At 40.4% G+C, this 20757-nt stretch overlaps 1 protein-coding gene across 2 annotated transcripts; it reads left to right on the top strand.

Moving 5' to 3' along the window:
- Positions 1–2742: 2742 nt before the first annotated feature.
- On the top strand, positions 2743–20239 carry piga (phosphatidylinositol glycan anchor biosynthesis, class A). Of its 2 annotated transcripts, none has more exons than XM_012875088.3 (7): positions 2743–2872; positions 4451–4924; positions 8037–8307; positions 12243–12375; positions 14182–14314; positions 17863–18069; positions 19147–20239. In XM_012875088.3, exons 2-7 carry the CDS (start codon positions 4487–4489, stop codon positions 19372–19374), a joined length of 1410 nt encoding a protein of 469 aa, XP_012730542.2. In that variant the 5' UTR covers positions 2743–2872; positions 4451–4486; the 3' UTR covers positions 19375–20239. The 2 variants fall into 2 exon arrangements, with proteins under 2 accessions (XP_012730542.2, XP_035995062.1); XM_036139169.1 differs by having other exon boundaries at positions 2743–2964.
- Positions 20240–20757: the final 518 nt, after the last annotated feature.

Raw genomic sequence — 20757 nt, 5'->3', positions numbered from 1 at the left:
AGCACATAGTTAATGATATCAGTCTGTGGTCAATTACAGAGAAAGCAGAGTTTGTGAGGAACTGGGCTCCTATTCAACATCTTGATTGTGTTTGCTAAAACAAAAAGTGTTTCTGCCTGTCTCTGGGACTTTTGTTTTACTCTTTTTTTCTATGTATATTTATTTAGGTTTTATTGACATTCCGTATTCTGTTTTTTAGTAATTCACCTTCTTGTCACTTTACTGCAGAGGCAGGCAGGGTTGCCAGAAAATTCTGCTCAGGTCACACGACTACACCATATTTTTATTTAAGTAAAAGCAGTCATACAAATAGTTATGTCGAAGGTATTTAGTAAGTGTTTCTTCACAACATCTGATTACATTTCTGAAAAGTATGTAATCAGAAAGTAAAAAGGGATAAAGCCTGAATTGTTTTTAACGGTTGCATAAAACTGTCATCCAAGAGAAAACACACTAGACATACTGGAAGAGAACCTGATATTCAGCCAGACTCTGTGTTGTGTTTATAAAGAAAACACCTGGAGCAGGCAGGAAACCCCCAGCAGGAGCAAGTTAAGATGTTGTTGGTGGAGAGAACTCTGTCTGCTGAAGTCTGGTACATGTAGGCAGATGATCAAGAGAAGGAGATCTGCTTGATTGAGCTGCCAAGTGAAGTGGCTGATAGGTGCATCAGATAATTTTGATTGGAGAGGTGCAGGATGAATGTGGCAGCAAGCACACATGACGGGCCAAAAACGGGCATATAATGCAGTCGCATAACAAATGAAAGTAAAAAAAAAAAGTTGAATTACAGATTAAAAATTAATAATGTTTTAGTTATTAGTTTAAGTAGATCAGTAAAGGGCAGCTCTAAACAACCTTGGTTTAAAGGAAGTCCAAGTTTCAGCATTTAAATAGGCTTTATATGTTTAGATCCCTCCCTGACCCCTGATTAACTCACCAGCATTCAAAGTCAGACTCCACTATTCTCTCGTTTTATAAAATAATAAAATAAAAGATATGCCGTCATAATTACAGACAGATGATCCAAAACACTGTTGGAGACTGAATTATGCTTTCTACTATATGAATATGCCAACTGGATCTGAACATCTACAAGAACAGAAATAAAAAAGAAAAAAAAGAAAAAAGAAATTGAAGATTGGCAAGGTTACAGGTCATGGCACTCTATAGAACATTAAAGCACACCACAGGATACAGAAAAGCTCAGTACATGATAGTCTAAGCAATTAACCGAAATGTACACAGACAGCAAACGTTTATGCACATCAAGCCAGGCCATGCAATCCTTTTGACATTGCTTGTAAACAGTCATGACTTATACACAACATGAATGGGCTCCAAATTAAGCAAAAATGAAAAGGCTTGTTACTCAGGTCGAAACTGAAGGCTTCAAGTACTTCAGTAGAAAATCAACGTCTCAGAGTCCGGAGAAGGAGCGGAGAGGTTCAGAATTCACGTTGCTTGAAGTCCTTTGTGACATTTCCACTGTAAGTGAGAATTTGTGGTGGCAGGATTTTATAAAGGTCACAGTTAAAACAGTCATCTTCTGGGAAATTTTAGAGCATTTCATGCTTCCTTCTGCTGATAAGCTGTATGGAGATGCTGGTATTATTTTACAGCAGGACTTTATACCTGCATACACTGCCAAAGTGACGTTGATTTTTAACATGCCTGATTTACCAGCAAATTGGCGTGACCTAAACTTCTCGGAGAATCTCTGAGATTGTCCAGAGGAAGATAGGAGACGCCAGACACATGAGCTGAAGGATGTTATCAAAGCAACCTGAGCCTCCATCACACCTCAGAGGAGCCACAGGCTGATCACCTAGATGCCGTGCCGTACTGATGCAGTAATACATGGAAGAGCATGCCCAAACAGGTACTGAGTGCATGGACAGAAACATGTTGACACCACAGAAAAATTATATTTTGGAGTTATAATAAATATGCACATAAGGTCCATGCCCTCAATTGAAAAGCTGAGTGTTGTGTTTGCTGGCCTTATTCTGTCAAAAAATAAAAAGTAGACTGAGGTCAATATTTTTTTTAGGAAGTTTTACTCTCAGAATCCATAACTACCAAAGAGGCAGCATATGCAAAGTCACAAAACTAACTTCCATTTAACAGAGCAAAAAAAATCTAAATTTTCCAAAGTCTTTTCTTATCTGGAGGGGTTCGGGAACAATCTCCAAATTACTGCAAAGGAACAACATAGTACACAAAATTATTGAAACCATGTGTATCTTCAACATGCTATTTTGACACATGAGACGTAAATAGCAGCTTTATTAATTTCTAATATGATTGCGGTGAGATAGTCAACACATTTGAGGTTACTGAACAACACTTCATTTCTAGATCGTCTAAACACTATTTACATTCTGTGTTGTTGGGACCTCTGACCAAAACTTCTCAGATCAAACAAAACGTGTCTCAGCACCAGCAGCATATCTAGATTAACGTTATTTAATAAAACTCCACACGGTATTCTGAACTTGGCACAGCTTCTGTAGTCACTGACGTGCGTATTTTTTTAAACAAACTTTATTATCTAGAAGAAGCATAGAAAACAGGAACGACAGATAACAGATATGCAAGGTCAAAGAAAACTAATAAAAAAAGAGAGAAATTATAAAGTCAAAACCAATTTGGTCCTCGAAGGTCGGGGATTTTTTATTTTTTATTTTTTTTACGGCAGACTGACGTGCGTAGTGATGTTGTTCCGTGTCAGACGTGACGTCATGATCCGGAAGTGGCTTCGGTAGCTAACTTATTAGCATGGAGCCAACAGTTTCAAAATGACAGCAGAGCAAAAGCCCAGATGTATGCTTTTTAACAAGTTTCTGCAAGACTCACATTCATGCCGAAGGTAAGTCTGTTAGGATCCCGGAAACGTGACGTCGGGAGAGCCAAGAGGTGAAGAAAGGACGGTCGGTGGTAATGCGAACAAATCACAGAGAGGTGAAGAGAACTGTAGACAGCTTGTTTTTTAACCTTAAATGTGTTGTTACTCGTTTATAAACTATATTTTTTGTAGCCATAAGGACCCACTGTTGTTAAATTCGTGGACAGGTCGTGTAGGAGGAGAACCCTCTTTAAAAAAAATATCCTTTTCATAGCAGCAGCAGATAGAAGCTGCTGCTAGAAGTGTGGAGATCTGACAGGTTGCCTACTGAGATCTAAAAGAAGCTTAAAATTGCATATTAGTCACTAATGGTTTTCAATTCTATCACGGATATAAAATCATATTTATTAATGTCTAATATAAAGTGTGTGAAGCCAGTGAAGTGGCTGTTTTGCATAGACATCCCAATAATGCATCCAGGGATCTCAGGTGTTCAGTCTGGAAAAGTATGGAAGTTGATATCCATCCAAGCATCAGTCTTTCCATCCATCATCCATCCCATCTCCATACAGTGTCTATTTTTTGCAGATTCTGATATCATTCATTCATCTATCTCCCCTCCATCCATCCATCCATCCATCCATCCATCCATCCATCCATCCATCCATCCATCCATCTTCTTACAGTTTGTGGTGGGTTGATGCAGAGTCGAGCCTAACCTGTATCTTCCTTGTATTCTTACTGATTTTTATTTCTTGTTTCAATTAAAAAAATGCTCATATATGGGTTGAGAACTTACATTTTTGCCATTTTTCATATTAAAATGTTTCATATATATTCATAAATCTCAAAGTTACTTATGCATTGAAAATAAATGCAATTTTGTAATCAACAACTGGAATTCAATTTTATGTCATTACTAGACGATGTAAACATTCCGGCAAAGTTGGCTTCTTAACTAAAACCCTGGAAATCAATGATAAAATGGCCTTACTTAGGCAATAAAGAATTACAGACAGATTGGACTATGAATCATTAAGGGGTAAGCTTGAATTTAGTTAAACTTATGCGTTACAAATATTGTAAAACAATTGATGGCCTGGGTTCAGAGTAATTCAGGACATGACAATAATCCTTTCTGCAAAAGAAGACATAGATGACTAAATAAATTAGAAAATCCAACTGAGAGATCGAGTTTCCTTCAATCAAAGACAATTGGGAATGAACAACTCATTTGAAAAGCAGTCAGTGTTCCTAACAGAGTAGTTTGCCCTCAGTCTGCAGGTTTACTGGTGGTTCCTTGAGGTTCCAACTCCCAGGTTTAGTCCCTGAGGCAGACACACTGTCTGCTTTTAATACTAGGCTGAAGACATTCCTTTTTTGATTGAGCTTGTAGTTATATTGGCTAACGGGACGCCATCTTTTAGATAAAATACTAGTTCCACAAGTCTTATCTTTTAATTTTGCTTTTGTGCTGTTATTTATGAACTAAGTGTATTTTATGTTTCCTTGAACTCTATTAGCTATGTTAAAATTTCCTTTTCAATGACTGATTTCTATTAGGTGCTAAAGGTTAATTTGTCATTTCCCTCATTATTTCAGGACTAACTGAGTTCAAACCAGAGGGACGACTGAACCATGGGTCAGAGAAGGAGAGTTGGAGCTACACATACGCCCTCGTCTCAGAGGGATTCTGGGGACGCTTCCAAGGTCCACAGCCGGAAGCACAACATCTGCATGGTGTCAGACTTTTTCTACCCAAACATGGGAGGAGTTGAAAGTCACATTTACCAGCTGTCCCAGTGCCTGATTGAAAAGGGACACAAAGTTGTAATCGCCACGCACGCCTATGGCAGGAGGAAGGGTGTCAGGTACCTGACCAACGGACTGAAGGTCTACTACCTGCCCCTGCAGGTGATGTACAACCAGTCCACAGCCACCACCTGCTTCCACAGTCTCCCGCTGCTGCGCTGTGTGTTTGTCAGGGAGCGCATCACCGTGGTGCACGCACACAGCTCCTTCTCTGCCATGGGCCACGATGCACTGTTCCATGCCAAGACGATGGGCCTGAACACGGTACGGTAACCTGTTGCATATGATTTGTTGTTAAAAGAAAGCCAACCTGCTGCAGTTTTTGTCTTAATGTGTCCTTATCCTTATTGATTCGGGGGTTCGGAAATGGAAAACTGTGATATTTTTCCAGTCAGTGAACACACTCAGCACTTCCTGGTAGGGCTGAACGATTTTGGAAAATAATCTAATTGCGATTTTTTTTTTCTTAATATTGCAATTTAATGCGATTTTTTTCCAGTTTGATTTGTTGTTTGTATATATATTTTAAAACACATGATAAATTAATTTGTTTCCTCGCCGTGTGGATTAGTTGCTAAAAGACCCACAGCATCTAAACTCGGAGCAGTAATGATTGCGTTCTGCCTACAATATATTTCAACCAAAATTGCAATATTGACTTTTCTCTGCATTAACCACAAGCAACAGAAATGGCCTCTAGATAAAGATGTTTGTAAACAAAGACTATTTTAAATATGAACCTGTAATGTTTCTATTTATCAGAATATTATTCAGCTTTTAATTTAAGTGGACATCGATCCTTGTTGAACATAAAGTGCAACCAACAAGCAAGTCTATGTATTAAACTGATTGACCAGAACTTAATGCTTTGTATGATTATATAAACTCTAAAACAAGTAATAAAATTAGATTATCTCACTGCTGCAACTCTCTTCCCTTTCATGTGGAGGCAAACCCACTTTAAACATTTTACTGACAACTAAAGGATGCGTCTGATTACCTAATTGTTACATAGCCAAAAATTGCAGACCTCTGCGATTTGGAAATTGTGTTTTTTTTTAAAATCATGATTATATTGAAAATGTGATTAATTGTTCAGTCCTACTTCCTGGTCACTTTGACAAAAACATTCTTCAGTATGGAAGTTTTTACTAAGGGAAGAACAATCAAACTAAGATATGTGTAGTATCAGCAAGGTGTTTAAAAGGATCACAGAAAAAAGCACAAATCATGTAAGAAGATATTTAAAGGGGACATATTATGCTTTTCAGTTCTTCCTTTTCACATTGAATTCATTCAGTTGTGGTCTAAGTGGAACTGCAACGCTTTGGTCTGAATTCCTCGTTAATTTTGCCCCATGTTCTGCCCTTTGAACCCCTGTTCTGAGGTGCGTTTGAGAACAACTCTTTTTGGAGCTGTTTTTTTTTTTATATCTAAAGGAGACACTTCCTAGTATGCTGGGGGACGGTGTAATGAACAATCAAACTTTATGACTTGTCTGCTTGTAGCTTCAGAATCCTTCAGATTGGACTACGAAATCGCACAGAGATATAAAAATGGTAGAGTTGTGAGACTGGTGAGCTTGAAGCCCATGACTTTGTTTAGCAGCTGCGCAGCAAATACTGTGATGTAGTAGTTAAAAAAAAAACTTAATAAAAAACATAGAAAACCGAACAGCTTCAAAAATATGACCCAAAAAGAACATAAAGATATCCACGCAGCACCTGGACAGACTAAATTAAACTTTATTGCACTCCTAGAAATTCTAAGTACACAACAAAGTGTCTTTAAGTGCAAAAAAAGTGGATTTTACATCACATGTCCCCTTTAAAGGAAAAGGGTCACCAACATGGTGCCCCCGAGGACCACATGTGGTACCAATGAGCCTGTTCTAAAAAAAAAAAAAATATGCACAACCTGGCAGTGAGCTGCATCTAAAACTTTTTTTTATTCCATTACTCTTCCTGTTTATTCACACTAGCATTTGTATAGATTTAAAAACGACAATATCCATAACAAAGCATGAAAAATATGTTTATTTTACATAACATTAAGGTAAACTCTGACTATTCTAGTTCATCGGTCAGTACTGGCAGCCTTCCGAAAGACACAACATCAATGAAGTAGTTCTTGGTCTGAAAAAGGTTGGTGACCCCTGCTCTATATACTATGGAGGCATGTCGTCTGTTCACTTAGGCGTTCGCTTCTGGCCATTTCATACTTTCGTAGTTCTAGTTGTTTTGGCACAGACCTGCCACAGGTACATCGATTTGTACCCGTCTTGGTTCATCAACTTGACCTGAAGGTGACTTAAGCAGATGGTACCTCCATTACTTTGTCCTTTTGATCTTTCAAACCTCTGGACATGCTAGATATGATACTCTCTGCTTAATGATCGACATTTCTTATGGAATATACAGTGAGACCGCTGTTTCCTGTACCTAAAGCTAATAACTAGAAGAAGATGCTGAACCTTTTTGGTGTCATCTCCATAACTCAGACTCAGACTCAGGCTTACTTTAATGATCCCAGGGGGAAATTACTTTTTTTACATGCTCCAGAATGCACACATTGTTATATATATATTTACAACATTCCACACCAGGTATTACCATATCACAATACTCATATCACTTCACCTTGGGAATCCCAGTGAAGTGATGGTGACTTGTGCAAGAACAGTGCCGAGAATGCATAAATGACAGTTACAGAGGCGGGATGTCAGAATAACTGAGGGAGGCGCTGTAGAGATTGATGGCCACAGGCAGGAATGATTTCCTGTGGCGCTCAGTGGTGCATCTGGGTAAGAGGAGCCTTCTGCTAAAAGAGCTCATCTGCTGGGTCAGTGTGTCATGGAGAGGGTGTGAGACATTGTCTAAGATGGACTGAAGCCTGGACAGCATCCTCCTCTCTGCCACTGCAGTCAGAGTGTCCAGCTCCTCCCCTACAACATCCCCCGCCCTCCTGATCACTGGGTTGTACTTTAAGAACAGGCTCATTGGTATCACATGTGGTCCTCGGGGGCACCATGTTGGTGACCCTTTTCCCTTAAAGGGGACGTGATGTAAAATCCACTTTTTTGGCACTTAAAGACACTTTGTTGTGTACTTTGAATTTCTAAGAGTGCAAATGTAACTTTCTTTCCCATGAGATGAGCTGTCACCTCAGCTTCTAGGATAAATAAGGTTTTATTAATGACAGAAAGGCTGGAGAGGAATGTTTTGATCCCTGGTTGTTGTAGTTTTCAAAGAGAAATCAGAGTCTGCCAAAACCTGGAATGGCGGGTCTACGCGTTACAAAAGCCAGCCTCACACTTTTCTCATCGCATCTCTTGTTAAGGACCTAAAAGGCCTTTCTTTATTTGTGTTTCTTGCAGGTGTTCACTGACCACTCTCTGTTCGGCTTTGCCGACGTCAGCTCTGTGTTGACCAACAAGCTTTTGACGGTGTCACTGTGCGACACCAACCACATCGTGTGCGTCTCTTACACCAGTAAGGAGAACACGGTTCTGCGGGCCACGCTCAACCCAGAGATCGTGTCCGTTATTCCCAACGCCGTCGACCCCACAGATTTCGTTCCGGACCCTTCACAGCGTCCGCCCGACCGGATCACGATCGTTGTCATCAGCCGTCTTGTCTACCGCAAAGGTACAGTGGGTCTGAAAAGGTTTCCATGGGATTGTTTCTGCTTTTCCTGATTGTAGTTTTAGCGGCTGTGCGGTTTAGACGAGGAACCAAAACTCAGTTAAAGTTGGTAAGAAAGTTTAAGCCTCAGTATAAATCACACCATGACTATAATTTAGTCTCAAACTACCTTGAGTGTGATATAAAAATGAAAGACTTGCCAAGATTATTGGCTTCTCAAAGTTACTGCAATGTCCAACTTCGAGGCTGAAATACTTTGTTTTTGCCATGTTTATTTCTTTTGTTATGACTAAAAGTTAGTGGTGGAAAAAGATAAAAATCTGAACAGTTTCTTCCAAACCTTTACAATGATTGCATCAGATTCACTGAAGCTTGTTTTAAAATATGACAAATTATTACATTTTAAGCTTTTTCTGCCTTTGCCACGTGGCTTATCAGAGTAGCAAGTGCTGGTACTGGATGAACGAGTTTAAGGTTACAGATTGTCTTTGTCTTTCTTTTGCAGCGTGTGCGTGATGCAACACAATGAGTGTAGAGAAAATAAAGTTTTATTTGACAGATAACAGAATAGAGAACATGGAAAGCCCCAGCTGCTTGAGCCGCCTCCACAGAGATTTTGATCTTTCCGTCAACGGTTTGGAACCTTTCCAAGACATTTGTGCCCTGTTGCACCATTCCTAGTGTGGAAAACGATATACTCTTTGGAGCTCTTTCTACCTCGGCAGCATGGTGCCTTGACTTGTTTAGGCATTGCGAAATCAAACTAGGAAGTGATTCATAGGGCAGCGGATGAAACATTCTCCAAATTTAGTTTTTAAAAGTCCAGACGTAAAAGTAATACGTGGGATAGACCATTTTGGGTTTTGATTTAATGCTTTCTGAATGTGCAGTCGCTTATTTGGGCTCTAAAAAAGCGACTATAAAGACGAGTACAGAGACCCGGTCTTGCTCACAGACAGTGGCTGATATCCCCCCGCCTCTCCTTGTACACACATAGAGGGAGACGAACAACCGAGCCATCTCTGCCTGCCGGGAGGAGACAGAAGCTACTGGACTAACGTCAAAAATAAACTTCACTGTTATATTGAATTAACTTATCGGCTGTCCAGCAGAAATCCTGCAATCCCCGCATCCGTTTGAAGTCCACACTCCCTCAAGAATAACTCCACCTGGTAATAATAGCTGTGCTGACATAGACTGATGTTTTCTCCTGTTTATTATTACTACTTTTTCTTTTCTTGGTTACTTTCTCTTCCCTCTCGCTGGGCAAAGAGTATGGATGGTCCTCCATTTCAACATAAAACGGAAAATAGAATGATCTACGGTCGTCGTTGCTTGTTTTCTACTCCTCCTAATTAAAAGCCAAATTAGCTACACACTGTCCCTTTAATGGTAGAGTTGGTGATATATATATATATTTTTTTTCTGCCATGAAAACCTGCTGTCAGTGGACAGTCTGCTGGCTGCATGGTGAGCCCTCTGCTGCAGAGCATCGCCTCCTGAGCTAATTTATTTGTGAAAGATGCGTTTTTGTTTTGTGCAAACATTTAACACAGTGGACTTTAGTATGTTGAGCTGGTATAGCAGAAATAACCAAGGATAGATCCTTAGAACTTTACAGAGGAGCCACAAGTCCTTTTGTCCTGTGGACTTTGGAAAAATGTGGAATTTGATTTCAGTATTTTCCAGGTCTGGATAAGCAGGGAAAAGGTTAGGAGTATGGAAAGGTATTTATATTTCTAGATGTTAGTTGTTTTCCCCCTTCTTTTTCTCTGTCGTTTATTCCTTCCTTCCTTCCTTCCTTCCTTCCTTCCTTCCTTCCTTCCTTCCTTCCTTCCTTCCTTCCTTCCTTCCTTCCTTCCTTCCTTCCTTCCTTCCTTCCTTCCTTCCTTCCTTCCTTCCTTCCTGCCTGATGTCTTTAAGTCTTAGGTCTCTCCTATTCTGTCATTTCATCTTTGACCTTTCACTTCCCTCAGTTCTTTCCCTGTTTACTTTCTTTCTTGTTTCCTCTCTGCTTTCATCCTTCCTTTTTTCATTCATGTCCTCCTTTGTGTGATTTCTTCCTTTATTTTGCTTTCTTTCAATCTGTCTAACTTGCTCTATTCTTTGTGTCTCCTTCCTTTCTGTTGTTCCCTTGAGTCAGGAAACTGTCACATGAAAAAAATTGTAGGAACCCTCATAGGAGTGCATAAGGTTTATTATTTTTGTTAAATGACTGTATCATGTGGAGCCAAATGGCCAAGAAGGGAAAGAGTGATTTTATGCCTTATACGGTCCATAATATATATATTTTTTAAATCATTGTTTCCCTTAAGTAATGAACTCCTGGTTTATTGAGCTGTGAATGTGTGACTTTTCTTGATCTGACATGCACTGTGACGTTGCCAATGCTCGTAACAAATTATTGACTGGTGTTTTACACCCCATTAAAGTCACGGCATGGACAGCAGACGCTTTTATAAAGCAATCGCAGCATTTTGAGGTCGGTTTTCCTCACCCTTGTAAGTTACTGTCAAGAACAAACTTCAATAGTCATATTTTATCTGTTATCTCCAACCTTTCTGTCTAATCAGATTTCTGTTTAATCACAATTGACCTTTGTTTTTGTGTTTTGAGTACAGTTCATCCACATCTTTTATCGGGTATTTTCATCTTCAACACTAGCTCACTGCACTTTGTGTAATTCTAATCCAGTATTCGAAGCTGTAGAAAGCAACTTGGTAATTTGCTCCTGCTCAGATGCCTGGAGTTATCTATCTGTCATCAATCTTCATGGCTCAGATAGTTTTAGTGTTGGATTAACTATACACCAGAAGCTATGAGTGTGTTTTTCTTCCTAGTGAGCTATCATATCAAGTGTTTGGTTAAAAACAGCTGAAAAGATCGGTTTCACCTTTCAAATCACGCATAGCTTTTCGTTTGAGGCTTGAAGAGACTTGTATGTTCGAAAACTACTGGAACTGGCCTGTTTCCATTGGCTGTGCCAGTTTCGTTACATACTCAGGTATTTGTACTTGATGTAAAATCAAGTACGGCATTAATGGAAAAGAGACAAACGAAACATTGCCACAAGCAATATAGATGACAGAAACATTGGGGCGAAGGTGCTGTAGTCAGATTACAGCATAAGACACTTCATGGCATATTTGCAGACCGCTTCGTCTGGCAGAAAGCTTCATTCCCCCGAGCAAACCATTGCTACAGTGTAACACGGTAACAGCAACATCATGTCAAGGGAATGCGTTTCTTCTGAAGGAATATGTAAACTGGCTAGAGACTATGGGAAGATGGATGGAGCTAAATAAAAACCTGACAAATGCTGCTATTAGACTCGTATCTAATATCATGCTGATATTTTGATAGAACGTCCATTTGTACCATTTTCCTTCCACTTCTCTATTATTCTCTACCTTGGGTTGCTCTGTCGCATAAAATCACAATCTGGTACGTCAAATCTGGTGGTTACAACATTACACATTTAGAAATAGTTAAATGGAAATTAATGCCTTTGCAAAGCAAGGACTTTGCAGTCATAGTCATTCAATTATTATATTACCGTACTAAAAAGTTCATTTATTTCATTAACTCAATTAATTTAGTTACACAGAGACTGATGTTTTCAAGCCTTTATTTGTGTTAGTTAATATGAATATCTGCTTACAGTTAATGAAAAGAATAACATTCGGGATTAGAATATTACACAAGACCAACAAAAAAACAATTTGTATTACAGAAACGTGGGCGTAACGAAAAAATACGTTTATAGCCTACTTATAGGCTATTATTTTCAAAAGGCGCTTTTAATCTGTTAAATGAACCTTGTGAATGTACATCCTCATTTAGTGAATATGACTGAATATCTGCCTCATAAATTGTGAATATACAGAGCTGGATGACTTTAACTGTTAGGACATCCTTTGTCTTCTCTGTCTGCTCAGGAATCGACCTGCTCGGTGGAATAATCCCGGAGCTTTGCCTCAAACATCCCGATCTACATTTCCTAATCGGCGGTGAGGGGCCAAAGAGACTTGTGCTGGAGGAAGTGAGAGAAAAATACCAACTTCATGACAGGTACTACTGCTGGATGGTTATAAAGCCTATACAATATCCAGGGACAAACGTTCACTTAGACCCTGTCCACACGAAGACGAACGCTGTAAATTTTCATAAGCGATTAGGCATAAATGGGCATCCATGTGAGAGGATGCAGCACTACTGAAAGCGCTTTAGTAGGTAGGCCGGGTCCATTGTTGGCTCTGTGACACTGACACAACAAAGTACAAAAAACAGTCAGCATGCGCAGAAATCTGATGTAAAGTAAATGCAGCAACATGGAGGGGGATCAGACTCAAACATCTACACGTCATTTTGGCTACCATGCCCTTCTACGTGGCCACAAGTTTCCGCCTCGCTCACCTAGGAAAATCTCTAACTACATGGACAGTCTCGTGGTAGACGAGAAAGTGTTCCTTCTGGCAGAGATTCGTAAATGTAGACATCTTTATGATTCGGCCCATAAAGATCGTAGTAATCAACAAATTGCTAACAATTCCTGGACAGAAATTGCCATCACTCTTTGAAAAATGATAGATGCTTTAAAATGTAGAAAACTTTTCTACTTCTGCGTGTAGTGGGGGGGTGTAGTACACTTGGTGTAGGAGCATAATGCTGCCCTCTAGAGTCTAGGAGAATAGTGCTACTTTGGAAGAAAAGCTTTTATGGCGCATAAATGCAGCAGACGTTGTGTCCGCGCGTCTCATTTCTGCTCGGAGCATACGTGCGTCAAGCATACAGCAACATGTAATGTGTCTTTTAAAGACACAGTTTCTGTCAAAATAAATCATAGCAGCACTATATAGAGGCAAAAGAAACATCTAAAATTGCAACACTTTGCCTGTCAGACCTGTTCTGTCTTTGTAACGGATTAAATCTTTTATGAGCTTAAAGCTGTCTCTGCTTTTTGGCAAATAATCAAAGCAAACATTTTCACAAGACTACTTTGACTTCTTTTTGGCAAGTTTCAGTGAGACTGATAGTATAGCCAAGTCATCTCACTATGGCTACATTCACACTGCAGCCTCAAGTGACACAATTCCGGGTTTTTTTTGCCCATATGCGACCTGGGTCTGATCTTTTCATGACAGTGTGAACAACACAGATCGGATTTTTTCAAATGCGACCTGTGTCTGTACGGCCGGGTCGCATTCATCCGACCTACACGTCATTGATACTTGACAAACGTCACTAACGGTGGACCTGGCTATGCCAAAGAGGTTGGCTAAAAAAAAAAAGAAAAAGAAAAAGAAGTTGGCTATTGTGCGGTAAAAAGCACCTGTTGCAAGTCAATACAGCCCCACAGCAACGCGTTTACTCGCTGCTATGGCCGCCGAAGATGTTTTTACGTGAGAGCGCTAAAGAGATCCGTTCAGACGCACATAAAGGTTGCCTTTGTCATTGGAAAATTATGAATGAAGTCCGTATCAGTAAAACCGCTCACATCGCAAAAATTTGGCTCTCCTTTTCGATCTTCTTAAAAAGATTGTGTTGGTAATGTGCCGGCTCCGGTTGGAGAATAACGTAAAGAACGGAAGATACGCTGCAGCATTACAATCCATGTTTACGTCCGCAAACAATGACCACGCTTGCTACGTGTGACGTCATCGCGTCCTCTACTGCGCATGCAGGACACTTAGGCGTATGAATACAGTTCACACAGGAGATCACATACAAGTCGCATATATATTAATGTGAACGGACACGCAAAAAAAATCTGATTTCACATAAATATCGGAATTGAGCATCAAGACCTGCAGTGTGAATGTAGCCTATGAGATGTGTCTTAAATCTGTGTTTTTTTTATTTTGTTTTCTCCTGCAGGGTGCGTCTGCTCGGCGCTCTGGAACATAAAGACGTGCGCAGCGTCTTGGTTCAGGGTCACATCTTCCTCAACACGTCGCTCACCGAGGCCTTCTGTATGGCCATCGTAGAGGGAGCCAGCTGTGGACTGCAGGTGCGCCATGATACAAAGTTTGTTCAGGATGTCGGCTCAAAGATGCAATAAACAGCGTAAACAACAAGCCGTTTCACTTTCAAACGGGAAGGGAATCCTTCAAAGAAAAATCAATTCCACATTCAATGGAAGTGAAATTTTCGCTAGTCTTGCCCTTACATGTGACTCGCTCACTAAGCAGCATCTGAGAAAGTCTCAGTTCCTCTCTTTAGAGAGAGGTCATGTTTGTACATCAAAGGATCTGGTGACACTCCACGATTTAGGTAAACACAAAAATCAAAGTGAATGTAAATAATGTATCAAGCCCATAGGGTCTTTGTGTTAAAGTAATAACAACAATGGAATAGCAATATGTAAAGTTTGAATATAAATAAGTGAAGAAATAAGTGAATTATAATGTGCTGCAATAAGGTTCATGCATATTAAGCACTGGAACTTAGCAGGGCTGTACAAAATATGGCATTAGTGGAAGTGACAACAAATAGTTATGTTCAAAATAATAGCAGACCTACAACACCAACCACACCAGTCTTTGTTTTTGATAGAAATTATATTCCTGCATGGGTAACTGTACTAGTAGGTGTAGTAGAGTAATAGGAGAGCAACAGATTCAATAGTGATGCTAAGATTTAAGAAGGAAAGGCAGCAGCTGTTTTACCTGCTGGTTCAATTCAATATTATTTATATAGCGCCAATTCATGAAACATGTCATCTCAAGGCACTGTACAGTGTGTATCTCCCCATGAATCTCAGTAAAATGGATCGTTCCAGATATTAATCTGAAGAATAGCCTGCTCTGATTAAAGAGTTGACTAGAGGCGACGCCATATGAAGAAGTGCAGGAAAAAACTATGGCTGCTTCGTTAAATCAAAAAGACGTTAATGAAAACAAAACTACCGTACCGCTCTAGGCAAGGCAAGGCAAATTTATTTGTATAGCACATTTCAGTACAGAAACAACGCAAAGTGCTTTACATGATTAAAATATAGGAAAATAAAACAGAATAAAAGCAAGCAGGAATAAAATGCAGAAACAAAATAGAACATGGGAAAATAAAAATTAAAAGCAAACAAGTAAAAACAGTTGTAATACAAAGTAAACTAATTATATTTCAGTAGAACAGTTTAACTAGAACAGTCGGAGGCAATCCTAAACAAATGTGTTTTTAATCTTGATTTAAAGGAACTCAGTCTTTCAGCACTTTTACAGTTTTCTGGAAGTTTGTTCCAGATAAGTGGAGCATAGGAACTAAATGCTGCTTCTCCGTGTTTGGTTCTGGTTCTAGGTATGCAGAGTAGGCTGCAACCAGAAGACCTTAGTGGTCTGGAGGGTTGATACACTGATAACAAGTCTGTGATGTATTTAGGTGCTAAACCATTCAGGGATTTATAGACTAACAGAAGTATTTTAAAGTCTATTCTCTGAGATACAGGGAGCCAGTGTAAGGACTTTAGAACTGGGGTGATGTTCTCTACTTTCTTAGTCTTAGTGAGTAGATAGAGAAGGTCTGCGGTGATCTGCTTGCAAATGGTAAATGACGCTTTATCAAGTATAACGACCCCAAAGCGCTTTCCACGGTGTTCTGTCATTCATCCATTCACTCACACATCCACACGCTGAGGATGAAGGGCTACATGATGCAGCTGACGATGGGAACGCCGTCTCTGTCTGGAAACAATAGTCTGTTGTAGCTTGTACACAAATGCTGGCGCCTCTTTCAGAATCAGACTTACAGGCCAAGTCTCTGAAACTGGAGCGCATTAATGGAAAAATGCTATCAGCAGCCACCCATGTTTGGGCAGCTTCCAATAGAAAACAGGCCACACCGAATGGGGAAAAAAAAACATGAAAAGAAACATGAAAGTTCCAGTATAATGGTTAAAACTGACATCATCGGCTTACCTGTTTATCACGCGTTAAACTATCGGAGGCACCTGTCAAATACCTTTGATGAGTTTGTGAGAAATAAATCTACTTCTGCAGAATCAGGTGCCTGACTCCAAATAATGTGTCTAGACGCGTTTAACGTGTGTTGTTTAGACTGGCTTATGTGGCAAGAAACTGAAACTAGTTTTCTAAAGATCGGTCAGGAGATTAAAAAAACGCTGATTTATGTAAGATCTACAAGAGGCTAGTTTTCTTTTTGTATTCATCAGTTTATCTTGGCAGCTTTTCTGTCTTCATAGTAATGATTGTGAATAGAACATCACACAGTAATATGTAATTGGAAAGTTGGGGGGAAAACACAAATGTTTGTATTCGTTATGGATTTAAAAAAAAAAAATCTGCACTCTGGCGCCACTTAGTATTTAGTATTTATCTCTCACAAATGGCTGCGAGTCTTTTGGGGTACGTCTCCACCGGATTTAGACATCTACAGACTGACATGATTCTTCAAAGCGAAAAAGCTCAAGATTGGTAAGATTGATCTGTGATCATCAGTTTTCAAGTTTTAACACGTTCTTAGATTCAGCGCAGGACTTTGACTTTCATTATACTTTCATCTAAACCACTCCTCTGGCTACATTGTTGTCCTACAGGACCGTGAACATCCGCCCCGGTGGCCTCCTGCAATCTCTTACTGGTATTATTCCAGGAGTTTCCCGTTTTTCCTCCACCCAGCTTCCCAAGATAAGGCTCCCGCATCCCTGCTGGAGTAAAAGGATTTCAAATACCCGCAGGAACAGGCGCTGGGATGAGAAATGTCTTGTTACTGAAATGTGTTGTACAAATAAACCCACCTTGCCTTGCGGCAGTCATCGTTTTCCACTTTAGGGAGATGTGCAGTGATATTATTCGACCACACAAAGTGTTTTGCACACAGACGGACATCTTCACATTCGACCCCTTCTGGCCAGCTCACCCTCTTCCGCATGTTTGCTGTCTCTCTCCTACGTGGCAACGCAGGCCTTTTTAAGAGTTTCTTTGAACAATGATGGCTTTCTTTCTGCCTATTTTGGTAAAACTTGTGGATCACATGACCATTAGTTGTCCTGGTTAGAGATTCTCCCACCTGAGCTCTGGATATATGCAGCTCCTCCAGAGTAACAGTGGGCCCAGCCTGTCAGTTTGGATGGACGGACATTTTTTCTGCAGGTTTGCAGTGGCGCATACTTGTTCAAATGATGATTGGTTGATTGTGGGATGTCCAAAGCTTGAGATATTGTTTTATGATCTGCTTTAAACGTCACCACCGCTGTGTGTCGGACCTTTCTTCTGTGTCCCTTGGTCTTCCTGATGCTGTTGGTTCACTGATGTCCTCTAGCAACCCTCTGAGGCCCCAACTAAGCAGCTGGGTTAATACTTAGATTAAATCACCATGACGTTTGGTTATTTCTGAAGGGAAATTGGTTGCACTGGATTATATTTAGGATTGTCGTGGTCAAGGGGCCTTAATGCCACACCTTTCCACTCTGCTGGTGTGGCACGACTTCTGAGGGGAATCCCTGCAGTGTTTAATGAGCAAACTCTAATGACTCTTAATAACGTCAGGGATATAAATAGATTAAACGTTCTGAACATTTCCGGGGTTTTCTTTTTCCATAAGGTGGTGAGCACCCGTGTGGGTGGAATTCCCGAGGTGTTGCCCGAGGATCTGATCACGCTATGTGAACCAACCGTGCGCTCCCTCTGCGGCGGTTTAGAGAAGGTAATTGCAAAGCAGAGGTCTGGCGCCGTGCCCTCACCCGCCTCCATCCATGCCCGTGTGAAGAACCTCTACACCTGGAGAAACGTGGCGGAGCGGACGGAAAAGGTATGGTCACAAAGGTAGAACAGAGCATATTCCCATCATACGAGTGAAACACCAGGCAGAGATGGATGTGAGATTTTGCTGAAATTAGCAGGCATGCCAGTTCGCTGCTGCTTCAACTTTGCCGTGGCCATATACAGCAGCAACCTTTTGCTGTTGCAGTATCTTAATCTCACTTTATAATCTTTAGAAAATAAACTAATCTTTCATTTAATAACAAAAAAAATCCTCTTCTATCAATAAAATAAATGTGATTGAATCATTTTTGTAGTTTGCATTTCATATTTTTATATATTTTTAAGTTCCTTTTAACAGAGGCCCATTTCTGTTACAAGACTCCTCAAAACAGGAAAGAGGAGAGAACGCCACATCCAAGTGAGGCACATGTGTGTTGAACTTCGTAGATTAGGAAGCAGCGACAGATACTTACCGAAGTGTTTTTTTATATTTACAGTCAATAGAAATAAGTAAGAGGATTAGAAGATTATGGGAGCTTTGCGCTCAAGCGTTCTCTCAACTGCAGGGATTATATTCTGATGCGTCGTCGCTCGTGTCGGATGCAATTGATACATTTTTGCTGAAACAACAATATAAAAAAATTAAATGAGTTATAAAAAATATATTAAAAAAAAAACAAAGATTTTGCGCCAAAAGTAAACAAAAGCTGCAACGTTTTTGCAAAGTAGTTGCGGCAGGGAGACCTTTCTCAGTCTGAACACATTTAAATGTCACATTTGTTTTTATTTTTCATTTTTCCAATAAAGGATAGGACTTTATAAGACTTATAAGTTCTACTGAGCCACATGAGTTTCTATTTCGTATTCTAGTATGTTTACGTGTCTTTTCTAGTAAGACAGGCTCTGACATGCAGCCTGCCTCCTACAAACAAAACAAGTTTCACTGCTAAACCGACGGAGCCTGTTCATTCATAGCTTTCCCCCCGCAGGCTGAAACAATCACGCTAGATGGATGATGTCATTACAAATACCGCCTGTTTGTGTTCTCACAGCCTGTGCGTGCAGGTGCTTGTACGGGTCAAAGTAAATTGTTTGTGGTAATTATCGCTTTCCTCCCCCTCAGGTGTACGACAGAGCCGCTGGAGAAGAGGTGCTTCCGCTGGAGAAGAGGTTGCGGAGACTCCGGTCTCACTGCGGCCCCGTGGCCGGCTCCATCTTCGCCTTCGTGGCGGTGCTGGACTTCCTCTTCCTGCTGCTCCTGCAGTGGTTGGTGCCGGACCGGCACATGGACTTGGCTGTGGACGCCACGGGCCCCGACGGACAGTGGAGACAGAAAAAGGCAGAGAAGTGACGTCGGCTGCTGATGTGTCATGATGCAGGCGGAGGAAAGAAAAACAGGAAATTGCCTCACCCTCAGCTCCTGTGACAGTTGTAGGAGCGCAGTCAACTTTGTTATGATCTCTACTTAAGGCTCGATAAGCTCAGGAGAATGTGTTTACAGTTTATTGACAAAAGGGACTGTGTTTTATCTGGAGAAGGTTTTTGCACATTTTAATCATTTATACACTCACACAGCACTGTGCATAAATGGAGTTACCCTCATTGCTTTATACTTAACTTCTTAGGAGGCAGACCATCTTGTTGTATTTTTACTTGGTATCGGGTTTTAGTCCTCCAGACATTTTCAGTGGAATATTTCTATAGTGTCCTCACCACAGCTCGGCAGATTATTTCTTATCCTTATTTTCTGTCCTCCATATGATTAAAGTCACTCATTTTTAACATATTCTGTCTGATATCATGGTCAAGAATAAGTACTGGACTTAAAACACGCACACACAAAAAAAAGCAGAGAAAAATCCAAAGGAGGTTGTTGACGGATCTTCAGAAAGCCTTGAGAACTACTGACCAAGACAAAGACACTGAGATTGTGCCCCCCCCCCCAAGGAAGCAAAGTATAAAGAACTCAAGCTTTTAAACGTTTGCACAGCGTCACTCTTTGCACACAGACAAGTGGAGTGGAAAGAGTATTTAAATATGCAAAGAACAGCCAAAAAGCTGCAGTATCTTCTCTTCTGTTACTGATGGACCTTGAGCTACGACTTTTAAAATGTACTTTCTGTAAAGAGCTGTATATCATGGGGAGTTTTTCCATGTGATTGTTTGACTTAGTAACAAGTCGGTCGGGAAAATAAAAGTACTTTTAAACTTAAAAACTGTTCTTGCCTCTCTTGTTTTTAAAGTTTTATCTTTTAAAATCCGTAGATGCTGTACCCGAGGCACTCATGAACTTAACTATTGCCGATGTTATGTTGTTGTTTTTTTAAGATATATCTTTCAGGAAAGAGGAACACTAACCTGAAACAAAAAGTTTTGAAAAGTGGAACATGTTTTCAAGGTTGATAACGTTTTACAGCGTGTTGCAAATGTGTCCATGCCCCTGGAAGGTTTTCACTTACAGTGGAGACGTTTAAAGCAGGGCTTGGTTAGAAAACAGTATATTAAGCTTTAAACACCTCTCCGAGAATCACACGAAATCCAAGAAGTCCTTGGTAACTCTGGAGGAGCTGCAGAGAGCTGCTGTACTGGTTGGAGAATCTGTTCAAGCATTATATGAACTTCATAATTCTGGCTGTTGTGGAAGAGCGACAGGAAGAAGGCCGTCAGGGGGTCCGTTTCAAGTTTATCACGAACCATGTAGGGGACACGGATATCTGTGCGCATACGAGGCAAT

The sequence above is a fragment of the Fundulus heteroclitus genome, chromosome 7, assembly GCF_011125445.2.
Source record: "Fundulus heteroclitus isolate FHET01 chromosome 7, MU-UCD_Fhet_4.1, whole genome shotgun sequence".
NCBI lineage: Eukaryota > Metazoa > Chordata > Actinopteri > Cyprinodontiformes > Fundulidae > Fundulus > Fundulus heteroclitus.
This window is presented reverse-complemented; position numbering and strand designations above follow the sequence as displayed.